This window comes from Corylus avellana, chromosome ca10, assembly GCF_901000735.1.
Source record: "Corylus avellana chromosome ca10, CavTom2PMs-1.0".
Classification (NCBI taxonomy): domain Eukaryota; kingdom Viridiplantae; phylum Streptophyta; class Magnoliopsida; order Fagales; family Betulaceae; genus Corylus; species Corylus avellana.
The window spans coordinates 19,647,958-19,660,161 of NC_081550.1; the positions used below are offsets into that span (position 1 = coordinate 19,647,958).

The 12,204-nt window shown below is 35.5% G+C and overlaps 1 protein-coding gene and 1 pseudogene across 1 annotated transcript; both read right to left on the minus strand.

The window, feature by feature from the left end:
- Positions 1–1,278: 1,278 nt before the first annotated feature.
- Positions 1,279–4,152, minus strand: LOC132163112 (glutamate--tRNA ligase, cytoplasmic-like; annotated as a pseudogene).
- A 1,174-nt stretch (positions 4,153–5,326) lies between these two features.
- LOC132164330 (18.5 kDa class I heat shock protein-like) lies at positions 5,327–6,138 on the minus strand. Its single transcript, XM_059574823.1, has one exon. It carries the CDS (start codon positions 6,018–6,020, stop codon positions 5,538–5,540), a length of 483 nt encoding a protein of 160 aa, XP_059430806.1. The 5' UTR covers positions 6,021–6,138; the 3' UTR covers positions 5,327–5,537.
- Between the last annotated feature and the right edge of the window lie 6,066 nt (positions 6,139–12,204).

Consider the following 12,204-nt stretch of genomic DNA (forward strand, 5'->3'; position numbering starts at 1 on the left):
TGGGAGACAGACCTCCGAATTATCTAAGTTTAATAGGGCTTCTAGGACTTCCCTAAGCCTATAAATAGACTACTTTGCATTCAAAAAAAGATATAAAATTTCATAGACTAGTTTTGGGATACAATTTTGGAGACAGAATGTAATCCACAGCTTTTCTTTTAGTTTAGTTTTTCTTTAGTTTAGGTTTTATTTTTATGTGGAGCTAATTCCCAACTAAGGTTGAGGATGAAGCCTTACTGATGAAGAACATCAATACTTTCATGTAAGTCTTTATTTATTTGATTTTATTGGGTTTAATATTTAAATTGTTTTACTTATTTTCAATGTGTGGAGTGATTATTTGATATATTTTGTGATTCAAAGATACACTTGATGATTTAAAATAATTTCACATAATTGATTGCTTGATTTTATTTGCCTAGATAATTGGATATCCCTTGTGATTTGTTCTACGGATACATTTGGTGTTTCAATTAAGATTTGATATCTTTTGTGATTTGTGCAATGAATGGATACATGAGATGATTTTGATTAATTGTTTGAAGTATAGTAAAACATATCTAAGATTTTAATTGTGAGAACTTCAGATTAATATTGATAAACATGAAAGTATGTTGTTATGATTTGGTGAGTCTGAATTCTCAAACCTTAGTATTTTATCTCTTAGTTTATTTTATTTAGTTTATGTTTATCCTTTAATTTTTAAAACTCAAAAATCAAAACCCTTTTGGAACTAGATTAGGATTTAATTAGTTTGGATATAAATTGTTATTTCAAAACACAATTTCATGTGAATTCGACCTCACACTTACAATTCATTATATTCCAAACGATTCGTGCGCGAGTATTAAAATTTGCACAACAGAGACCAAACACAAAATGAGTCGCTACCCATCTTGCGTTTGGTAACATTTTCTTAGGTTCTCCCATTCTCTCTACCTTACAGATCAAGAGTGAGAAACATCCTTCCTTGTAACATTTTTTCCCCTTTTCAATTAAAAAAAAAAAACAAACAAACTCTTAGATAAACCCTTGTTTTAAACCACAAAGATCAATTTAGCATTTTTCCCATAATTATTTTACATTTTGATCAATCTGATTTCTTGACTTACTCAAAAAAATAAATAAATAAACAAATCTGAGTTCTTTAATTATTGGCAGCTCGTGTGTCTCGCGTATACGAAGAAAGTTATAAAGGCGTCAGAAGGTTATCACTTATCACCATATTGAGTAAAGGATAGCATGGCAACCATAAAAACTAAAAAAAGGATTTTAAAAAAAAAAAAAAAGATGCATCTGTATTTCCATACAAATCCATGAAAGAAAGAGAAGCAAAACGCCAATTCTCATCCGATAAAATCACAATAAACCAACAACGATGTTTGTAAATGTTTTACTTCAAACAGGTTTGCCCCTGCCATCTGGGATCGCATATAAAACTATTGGCTTTGAAGGCTTAATAAACGAAGCATCACATCTGAAATATCCCTTCCTCTCCAGCTGCAATACCTCTCCCCGCTGCAAATTCCGCATGTTGGAATCCCCCAAGGCGGCAGTCTCCCTTTTGGTGCATGGGTTAACAACATCAATGAAATCCTCTCCCTCTTCAAGCTGCAATCACAAGATACAAACTAACATGTATCGCACTTTCACATACAGAAATTAGTACACTTTCTGACATGGCAGCCATATCAAACATCTGCAACAGTTCAGACACCATACGAATCTACCTCCGATTTCTAAAGCATATGGGGAATATGGGTATAGTACCTACTTATATATTAGTGCATGACTTACAAGCAATTTTGCTCAACACAATTTAGGATACCACTACTGTTTATACGACTTGATTATAGAAAACAAGCTTATCCATTTAGCCACAAGCACATAACTAAAACTCTGCCACAAGTTAGCACATATGACATAGTGTTAGCACATATGACATAGTGTTTCAGTGGACTAGATTCACAAGTTAATAAATGAAAAGGTATACTTGTTAAGGTTTTAAAAATTTGGACACAAATATGAAAAACTTTGACATCTGCATCCAAGTCAGCAGATTATAACCAAGAAATCGCTTGGTGCAAGATTTTGTTGGTGTTAGATAATATTATGTTATTGATATTTACTTTCTTTGGTATTCTAAGTTTACTAGGTTTACCTTTCCTTATTTTATTAGGTCTGCATTATTAGCCTATATATATAGGCCCCTTCTATACATTATACCGTGTGATTCAATATACAACTTTATTCTCAACATGATATCAGAGTTGCCAAAGTGCAAGAGATGGTGATGATGAAGAGGCAGCAGCAGAGACACCTGTGGCAGGGAAATGTAAGGAAGAGAGTTCGAACATACGCCCAATTCTACGCCCGATCCCAATGGTCTAACTTGTACGAGGATCCTGTACATGCACACCAGAAAAGTAAAAAACAAGTTTATATCCAAGTTCACACAGTTGGCCAACAGAAAGAAGATTGAAGGACAATTCAGGCACATGAAAAACTTCAGGAACAGAAAGGGAAGGTGTATTGATAGTGCCTATATTTTTAACAGTCATAATGGAGCCATCAGCTGTGCGAATCAATGAGGAATGAGATGAAGGTATAGATGTGGTAGAGGAAGTAGGGTAAGGTGTCATGTGATTGCAACAAGCAGAGTCAAAGAGCCAAGGGGAAGAGGTACCTGGCAAAACTGAGAGGACAGAGGAAGATGCATGACCAAGACACGAAAGCCCTCGACGCCGCTTCGCCTGCGTCCCCAAGTTCTTCGCCTGCCTCCCTAGGTTCTGTTCCATTCGAGGATCCAGTCTGCACTCCACCACCTGACCATCGTCGATCCACCCGAGTAAGTTCTCTCCCATCCCATTTACAGGATTTTCATTGCTTTCATGCCTCAGCTACCTTGCATGAGCCTCACTCCTTTCTGGAGGCCTTCACTAACCCTCTTTGGCAGGCTGTGATGAAAGAGGAACTTGATGCTTTACACAAGAACAATACATAGGATTTGGTTGACTTACCTCTTGGAAAATCTGTAGTTGGGTGTAAGTGGGTTTACAAAATCAAGACTTGTTCCGATGGTACTGTTGACAGGTACAAGGCTCAACTTGTGGCTAGAGGTTTTACTCAGGAATATGGTGTGGATTATGAGGAGGCTTTTGCTTCAGTTGCTCGCCTCTCTTCTGTGCGTGCTCTGTTGGCTGTTGCAGCCTCTCGACATTGGTCACTTTGTCAAATGGATGTCAAAAATGTCTTCCTTAATGGTGATTTAAGTGAAGAAGTCTATATGCAGCCACCTTCTGGATTATCTCATCCTACAAACAAGGTTTGTCATCTACGTCGAGCCATTTCCTGATTAAAAAAGCATACACTATCAATTAACTAGCACGTACCTTCTTCTTTGTAATTAGATAGTCAAACTCCACCAGTGTGAGGTTAACTAGTTCACTTGTTTCAGGCAGCCAAGTAAGCTTCAACTTTGACAGATCCTTCAAGGTGCAAAACCCCTGTCAACTGTGTGATGATCCCATCTTGGCCCTTCTCTATTGTCTTTACTATGGCATTTCCCCAATCCATCAATGTTATTTCCTCATCTACCGAGATGGATTCGGCATCAGCATGCTCAATCCATATCCTCTTTGTGTATGTTGTACACTTCTCCCCAGCACCTTCATATTTCTTATGCCTAGGTATGATGCGGCTAAATGGTTCCTCAGGACCATTTGTCAGGGTCAACAGCACAGGCCTTTCTTCAACGGCAGCAGTATGTCGGGGGCACACAGGATCAATGATCTTCTTATTAATGGTCCAGAGTTTATCCCATTCCATCAGATTGAGATTTTTTGATGCTCCCTGAAACAGAGTAATACAGAGATAACCAATAACCTTTTCATGGAGATGACAATCTAAGAATGACTATCTAGTACAATAAATCTGAGCAAACCTATGAACAAACAGTTTCACAATCTGGAACTAATCAAACAGTTGTAAGAAGCATGAAAGAAATGTAGAAGGTTTTGAATCTGAATTTCCTACAAACACCTATTTCTCACTTGTTTTCATATTGACAATGAAAGTTGTATCAATGCTTGAAATTACCTGTTCAAGAATAAATTGTATCAATGCTTCAACTTTTAAACCTCTACGAATAATTCATTCCCATTAGCGTAGCTTTTACTGGATTCTTTCTAGCGCTTTCGCGAAGTGTGCGTGGGCGTTAGCCCAACGATCCAATGGGCTAAATGACATGGTTCTGTTTCTGTCGTTGTTTTTCTTTTCTCTTTTTGCTTTTTTAAGTATCTTATTGTTGGTTTTAGAAAAAGACAACCATATGTTTTGGATCTTAAGAATGATACTATCCACACCCATTTCATCTCGACTCATATAAGGTGTTTTAAATATTTTTTCATATTTGTTGCTTTAAAAAAAAAAATTACTTAAAACACACTATATTAATCTATATGAAATTGATGTAAAAAATAGCATTACTCTTTGTTTGGATCAACATTTCAACAATTTTCTTATCCCTAAAATGGGAAGAGTTGTGAGAGGGTTTGACAAAGGTAGAGAACAGTAAAAGCATGTTTGGTAATAAACTTGGTAAGTAGTATTTTTTTTTTAAAGTGATTGATGTGATATAAAATAAATAGAAGATTTAAAGTTTTTGAGTGACAAAAGTTATATATGTGTGTGTGTGTGTTTTGTGGTATATTTTTTTTTTGCATAATAATAAAAAATAAGTGATATGATATAAAAAATAAAAATGTTAAGAAATTGAAAAAAAATGGAATTTGACATGTCCATTACCAAACAAGGCTTAAGGACTTTTTGTTCGACTAGGAATCCATTTGAACAAACAAACTAATTGAACAGGAAAAGCATACTTGTAGGAACTTTTCTCATAGTCTCTACAATTTTACATGCCCCGAATGACTTTAAAATAAGAAAAATATTATATACTACACAAATATCTTACAAATATTCTGTCACTAACATGTCAAAGTCTAATAATACTTGGCTCAAACTCTTATTAAAAAAATATAATCCAATAACTACTAGAAGCTCAAACAAATACTAGTGTATTGTTTTCAACATTACTCTTAGAATTCTAATGATGAATTCAAACACCAAAACAAACGTAAATCTCTCTTACTCATTTATCCAAATTATATTTCTCAACTTTGGGTGTTTTTGTTACCATAACCAAATTTTAGCTAAAAAGAACATTAATTTGCAGACAATCAAGCAATTTCTAACCATAACACATCCCCAAAGACTGTGAATGTCTGTGTTGGCAATGTCAATTTAAAATAGAAAATTATATTGCAGAAAACAACAACTTTATTATTAATACGTTTATTACATTCACTTAACATTACATCCAGCACTGAAATTAGCTCAACACATGAAAACGACAAGACTCAAAACACTCTCATTTTCAAACAACCAACAGAGATAAAATCACACGGACGCTTATTATACTGCTATGTAGACGACATGTCGCATTGGAGAGATGACTTGTTAAGACTGATTTATATTCAGCCCGAAATTTGGATAGCCTTGACATCGGGCTTCTTGGTCTCCACCTTCGGGACCGTGACAGTGAGAACCCCATTCTCCATTGCAGCATTAATCTGATCCATCTTGGCGTTCTCCGGCAGCCTGAACCGCCGCAAGAACTTGCCGCTGCTGCGCTCCACCCTATGCCAAGTGTCGTTTTTGTCCTCCTTCTCCACGTTCCTCTCTCCGCTTATCTGAATCACTCTGTCGTCTTCGACCTCCACCTTCACTTCCTCTTTCCTGAGCCCCGGAAGATCCGCCTTGAGAACATGGGCTTCTGGTGTCTCCTTCCAGTCGATCCGGGCGTTCGCAAAAGCCGAAACTTCCCGAGAAGATTCGGGGAAATAGGTGGAAAGTGACGAACGGAATGGAAAGTCCCTGAGGGGGTCCCAGAGGTCGAGAGCGAAGGGATCGAAGCCGTTGCTTCGTCGGTCGCCAAAGAAGCTTGGAATCAGCGACATCTTTTGTGATTGAATTGAGACAAAAGAAGAATTGGGTGCTGAGGAATTTAATTTAAGCCAATAGATGATGCTTTTTCAGTTTTCTTCCACGATGTCGGGGATTGAGGACTGGTTGAATATTTATAACACTTTATGAGGGCATTCTAGTACTTTCGAGGGCCTTGTTCTTTAGGAACCTTCTGGTGCTCTGTCGGCCTAATGGGCTTCGAACATCATCTTATCTCTGGTGCTTTCGCGAATAATCTAACACTGGCTAGAAAGTTCATTAACGAGAGAGCAGGGCCCGCCCAATAAAAATTCTTCAAGTATCCTCCACAAATCTGTTGTCACTTTTCACTAGTAACTATTTTGCATCATTGCTCCTAATAATTATTGGGAAGAAAAAAAATGCTAAATTAGGGCACGCAATTTGACGTTTTGAATGGTCCAACTACTTTTAATGATTATGAAAAGTAATAAAGTCACATCCAAGCCGATCAGAGGTGGTCGAACCACTCGCTTAACGTTGTTGATGATTTCGGAATGGCTTGATCACCTCCTTTGATTTATCTTTTTTTTAATATATATTTTATATCTAATTTTTAGTTATTTTTTGTTCTTTATTGTAAATGATGCATTACAATAATATAGTGCATCAAGCTGTTAACTACTGTCTATTTACGATCTATACTAGATCTGACCAACTGTCCATCCTACATCCTCTACATTTTTTAACATCCCATCTTTGTCTTATTAGTATTTTATGTAACATATTTCAGTCCTCTTTCCCATTATTTAGAAAAGTGAGCCACTAATTCAAGTACAAGATATTATTATTATAATCTAACAATTAGACATTCAACCCGTAAACACAATGAGCCACAATTGCAAGAGCAAAGCTCTTGCATCTGAGCTATATCCTCACATCATTCAACTCTTAGAATGAGGATCTTTCCATCAATCTAAGAGGTTACAAAGAATGGTCTTTTTCGCTTTTGATCTCTAAGGAAGAGATAATGAGAGAACCTAAGAGAATGCAACCAAAACACCAAATAAGTTGCTATCCACCTTGTGTTTGGTAACATTCATTTATGTTCTCTCATTCTCTCTTCCTTATTGATCAAGAGTGGAGCATCTTTTCCCCCTTTCAATTAAAAAAAAAAAACTCTTAGATAAATCATTGTTTAAAGAGTAATGCTAAATAATACATTTTTTTTTTTTTTTTTCGCTTACCACAGTGAATGTTTCACATTTATAAATCCTAGTGAGCTATTTATCAAACCTTAAACCACAAAGATCAATTTAGCATTCCAAGAGAGAAAATTGCTGCAGACATAAATATTTTTATGTCAATATGCTTGTATCGTAAGGAGCTCCTAGTATTCCAAGAGAGAAAATTGCTGCAAACATAACTCAAAATATCTCTAACAGCATCACAATGGTATTTAGACTACCCAGCCCTGAGATAAAATTCTGCAGCTATGTATTCTGACATGTAGCCTCACAATAAGCTACACAATATGCATTTCTCAATAGTTGAGGAAGCTATAAGTGTTTGTATTTTGTATGATACTTTTTCGCGTAGTAGTTCTTCCCCCTTCACAAATACCTTGACAAACAAAATAATCGGCATCACAATATCCAACTACATCAAGAATGTGAATTACCATTACGTTAACACAAAGTCCCTAACAGCCCCGCAAGTACCTTAGTACTTCTTTTCAGCTTTCAAGTGATTCAAGTATTTACCAAATACACCAACAATATAATCATATAATTTTATGTACATACTTAAGTGTACATCAAGCTGCACACAGTTAATGCAAATATGATTGCTTGGAGGTATTGAGATCTAGAAGTTATCATATTTTCACAATATGCGTCTTTCCAAGATAACCATGTCAGGATCACCATGGATTGAGGATGTCACAATAAATTTATGATGCATGTGAAAACATAATATACACTCATAAATATTCTCATTCACCGAATAGTAAGATTTTTATCTTACACACATGTTAGAGTTCGCAATACACATTGCACTTTTACACATTATTTTCATCTCAAATTCATGCTAGAGTCTCTAACACATAATGAACTCTTACGCACTATTTTTTTTGTCAAATCCTTGCTAGAGACTGTAACACACTATTGACTCTTACATATTATGTTTATCTCAATTTCATGTTAGAGTTTCTAACACATAATGAACTCTTACGCATTATTTTTATCTCACATTCATGCTAGAGTCAACAACACACAATTGACTCTTACGCATTATTTTTTTATATCAACTCCATGTTAGAGTCCATAGTACACAATAGACTCTTACGCACTATTTTTTATTTTTTTTTGCTTATCAAATTCTATGCTAGAATGCGCAACACACAATTGACTTCTACGCATGATAAAGCAAAATAATTAAATATAAATACTTGAAATAACCCATCATCGAGAGGATGAGACTAGGTAACTAAGTGCAAAATATCTAACCATTTTCTTCATTGTCCCAAGCAACCTACCAAATAATAATTTACTGATAGGGCAAAGTAATTATCCATATGGACCTTGGTATAACAGTTCACAAAATAATAACCTTGCATATATTTATTTATTTATTTTGAATAACATCCAATAAAATCCAATAATTTATCATGGCTAGTCTCACGATATGCGAGTATGTAAGCACTTAAAATCATTCATTTTGATGTACAACATTATCCACGTTGAATCAAATCCAATAATTTATCATGATTAGTCCCACGATAGGTAGATACGTAACCATTCAAAATCATTCACTTTGGTGTATAACAACATTATCCACATTGAAACAGTAAATCCTAATAATTTATCATGATTAGTCTTACGATAGGCGGGTACATAACCATTCAAAATCATTCACTTTGATATACATAAAATCTATGAACATTTAACCAAAAGTTTATTTATCTTTAAGTGAATATCATTATACATACAAGTAGTTCAACTTCAATTGGAAGATAACAGAAAATCATAAATATCACCTCCAATCATAATCAAAATGAACATTAGTCATAAATTGTATATCTCATCTTAAAAAAAAAATTTATTAGGTAAAAATGGAAAAAAAATCCATTTATATGTCTCACTTAGTCCAGAAATATTTTCACATAACTCATTAAAACGGTTACCAAGTACATCTTTACAATAATAAAGACACAACATATTAAAAATTACTTGATAATCATTATAAAATATTATGGACAAAAATTGAATTTTGTTCCATTAAATAAGAATTTTATATGCACAAATAATCTCTAGATTTACCCCAAGATATCTTTCAAACAAACTGGAGATTTAACCAATAGACACTAAAAACATTCAATCAAAATAATACAAAATTGTGGCAACCACCAAATTACACAACATGCACGGTATCACTGAATTACAATAAGGGCAATAATGTATCATGTATTAAACATACCAATGCTCTCAAGATTCGCAAAACCCTTTATTGAATTAACAATAAAATCTAACAATTTATCGCAGTTAGTCCCACAATAGGTGAGAGCATAACTGGTCAAATTCATCAATTTTATATGTAACATAATTATTCGTTCGCAAAAAAAAAAAAACATTTATTGAATTTGTGATAAAATCCAATAATTTATCACAGTTTGTCCCACGATAGGTGAGAACATAACCGGTCAAAATCATCGATTTTATACACAACACAATTATTCATATTGCACAAAATTTCTTAATCTCAATAAGAATGTATATAAATTCACATAAATATCTCAAAACGAATGCATATAATTTCACAAGCAAAAATAATATGCGCACCCTTTTATTATAACACATACCTGAAAATTAGCATTTGTTCATAACCACATATTTCAGTATTACAAATATTATGAACAATGTATACTAAACAATGTGTATACAAAATATGCATATATTAACATTTTTTTTTTTAATATAATACTTACCCCTTTCTTTTTATTTCTCGATATGAGACATAACACTCACACGTGCATTTACAACAAATCTCTCACTCACGTGTGAGTTTCTTTTACATTGACTCAACTTTCTCTTATATGTGAGTTATTTTACAAATCATAGAGTGTCACATATACAAGAGTTGCATCATTTTTATTTTATCAATTGATGGGAGCATGACCAAATTTTATGAGTATATATAATTTACTACTCTCATAATGATACATCTCCAAGAAATAATACTTAAAAACTCTTGGCTCAAAAAACACATGTTGTCCATGACAAAGGAAATAAAAAAATGTTGGATTCTATGTTCCACATTTAACATGCATGCAGGAAATTGTCAATCCGTGCACCATAAAGCTTGAATTTTTATGTTGAACATAAATATACTGTATAACACATTAACAATTTATGCTCGACAAAAAATATTTCAATCAAAATAAACATCACACATGATTGAAATAAATATCATGCAGTTGTCAAAACCCTCATTTGTTAGGGATAAAAAAATATATATGTATACTCAAAACCATATGTATACATAAAAAAAATGGGAAACTTCAGAAAGCCCCTTTGAACTTTCAGCCGTTTTGACATACCTCCCTGAATTTTCAAAACTCTTACTTAGGCCCCATGAACTTTGGTTTTCTCTCACTTTAGACCCTTTTAACGTTAAAGTCAAACAATTTGACTTTTTATACCCATTTTACCCTCCCCCAAAACTACGTCGTTTTGTGTCCTAAACCTACAACACCTACCCAACCCAAAACGACGTCGTTTTAGGAATTAATTTTTTTTTTTTTAAAGGAAAAGCAAAATTAATTAATTAAAAAAAAAAAAAAATCAGGGGTGGCTCTTGGCCGATCTGGGGGTGGTGGAACCACACCCATGGCCAAGGGGGTGGTCCGGCCACCCCCAAATGCACCCGATCCCCCCCCCCTTGTTTTTTTTTTTTTGGCCTTTTGGGGGTGGCCGAACCACCCCCATGGCCAAGGGGGTGGTCCGGCCACCCCCAAACCGGCCAGGGGGTGGCTCAGCCACTCCCTTGGCCAAAAATGGGGTGGTCCGGCCACCCCATTTTGGTCAAGGGGGTGGCTGAAGCCACCCTGATTTCGTTTTTTTTTTTAATATTATGCTCAAAATGACGTCGTTTTGGGTTGGGTGCTCAAAACGATGTCGTTTTGGGTTGGGTGGTGATGTAGTTTTGAAGCCCAAAACGGTGTAGTTTTGGAGTCCAAAATGACGTAGTTTTGGTTGAGGATAAAATGGGTATAAAAAGTTAAAAGGTCCAAAGTGAGAAAAAATCAAAGTTCAAGGGGCCTAAGTGATTATTTTGAAAATTCATGGGAGGTATGTCAAAACGGCTGGAAGTTCATGGGAGTTTTCTGAAGTTTCCCCTAAAAAAGAAACAAAACAATGTGTATATATATTCACAAAAATAAGACACATTGTTGAAATAAATACTGCACAAAAACTTAATAATCTCAAAACAAATACCGCAATTGAATCCAATCTCCTTTCCGCCAAATCCTTATATCCAATAAATCCAAGTTTATTAAAAATATAAGCAACTCATAATTTGACATAAAATGACATGAATCTATGATAAGTTCACAAAGATTTAAAAATTATAAAGTGACACAAGTGTCAAAAGAAATTCAAGAAGTCACGACACATGCTTCAATCTTTAACTTGCTTTGTTTGGTAAATAAGTAAATAAATGTCGAAAAATGAATTAGCCATCTCTTTTCTCTCTAGCCGCCAGAGAGAAAAGCGAAACCCTTCAGCCATATAGGGGAGGAGGGTTGGCCGTTTGGCAGCCTCCCTCCTCCCCTCGTCCTCCTCGCTCCGGTGCTAGTTATTTACCTGATGCCCTAACCCCAGTGTCTCCTCTCTTCCCCTTCCTTGCCGCTCCTTTCCCCCTTCGTTTTTCCCCGTTTTTGCCCATTCCCTGCCGCTTTTCTTCCCCTGCCTTCATTTTCTGCAGCGGGCTCCTTGGCCTTGTTTGGCTCTTTGTGGGTTCGGATTTTGTCTGTGGTCGTCGCCGACCTGTGTCGCCGCTTCGCTGCCCGCTATTAGGGTTTTCTTTCATGCGTCCCCACTGCGTTGAGCTCCCACGCCCCTTACGCGGCGGTTTCCAGCCTGCACGGGTCCGGCTCCCTTCCGACTACCGTCTTCCCACTTTGTGCTCATTTTCCCTGTTTTTTCCCTATTTTGGTGG

Bases quoted from the DNA above. Each gene is read 5' to 3' on its own strand.
- LOC132164330 (XM_059574823.1), bottom strand. From the start codon at position 6,020: ATGTCGCTGATTCCAAGCTTCTTTGGCGACCGACGAAGCAACGGCTTC.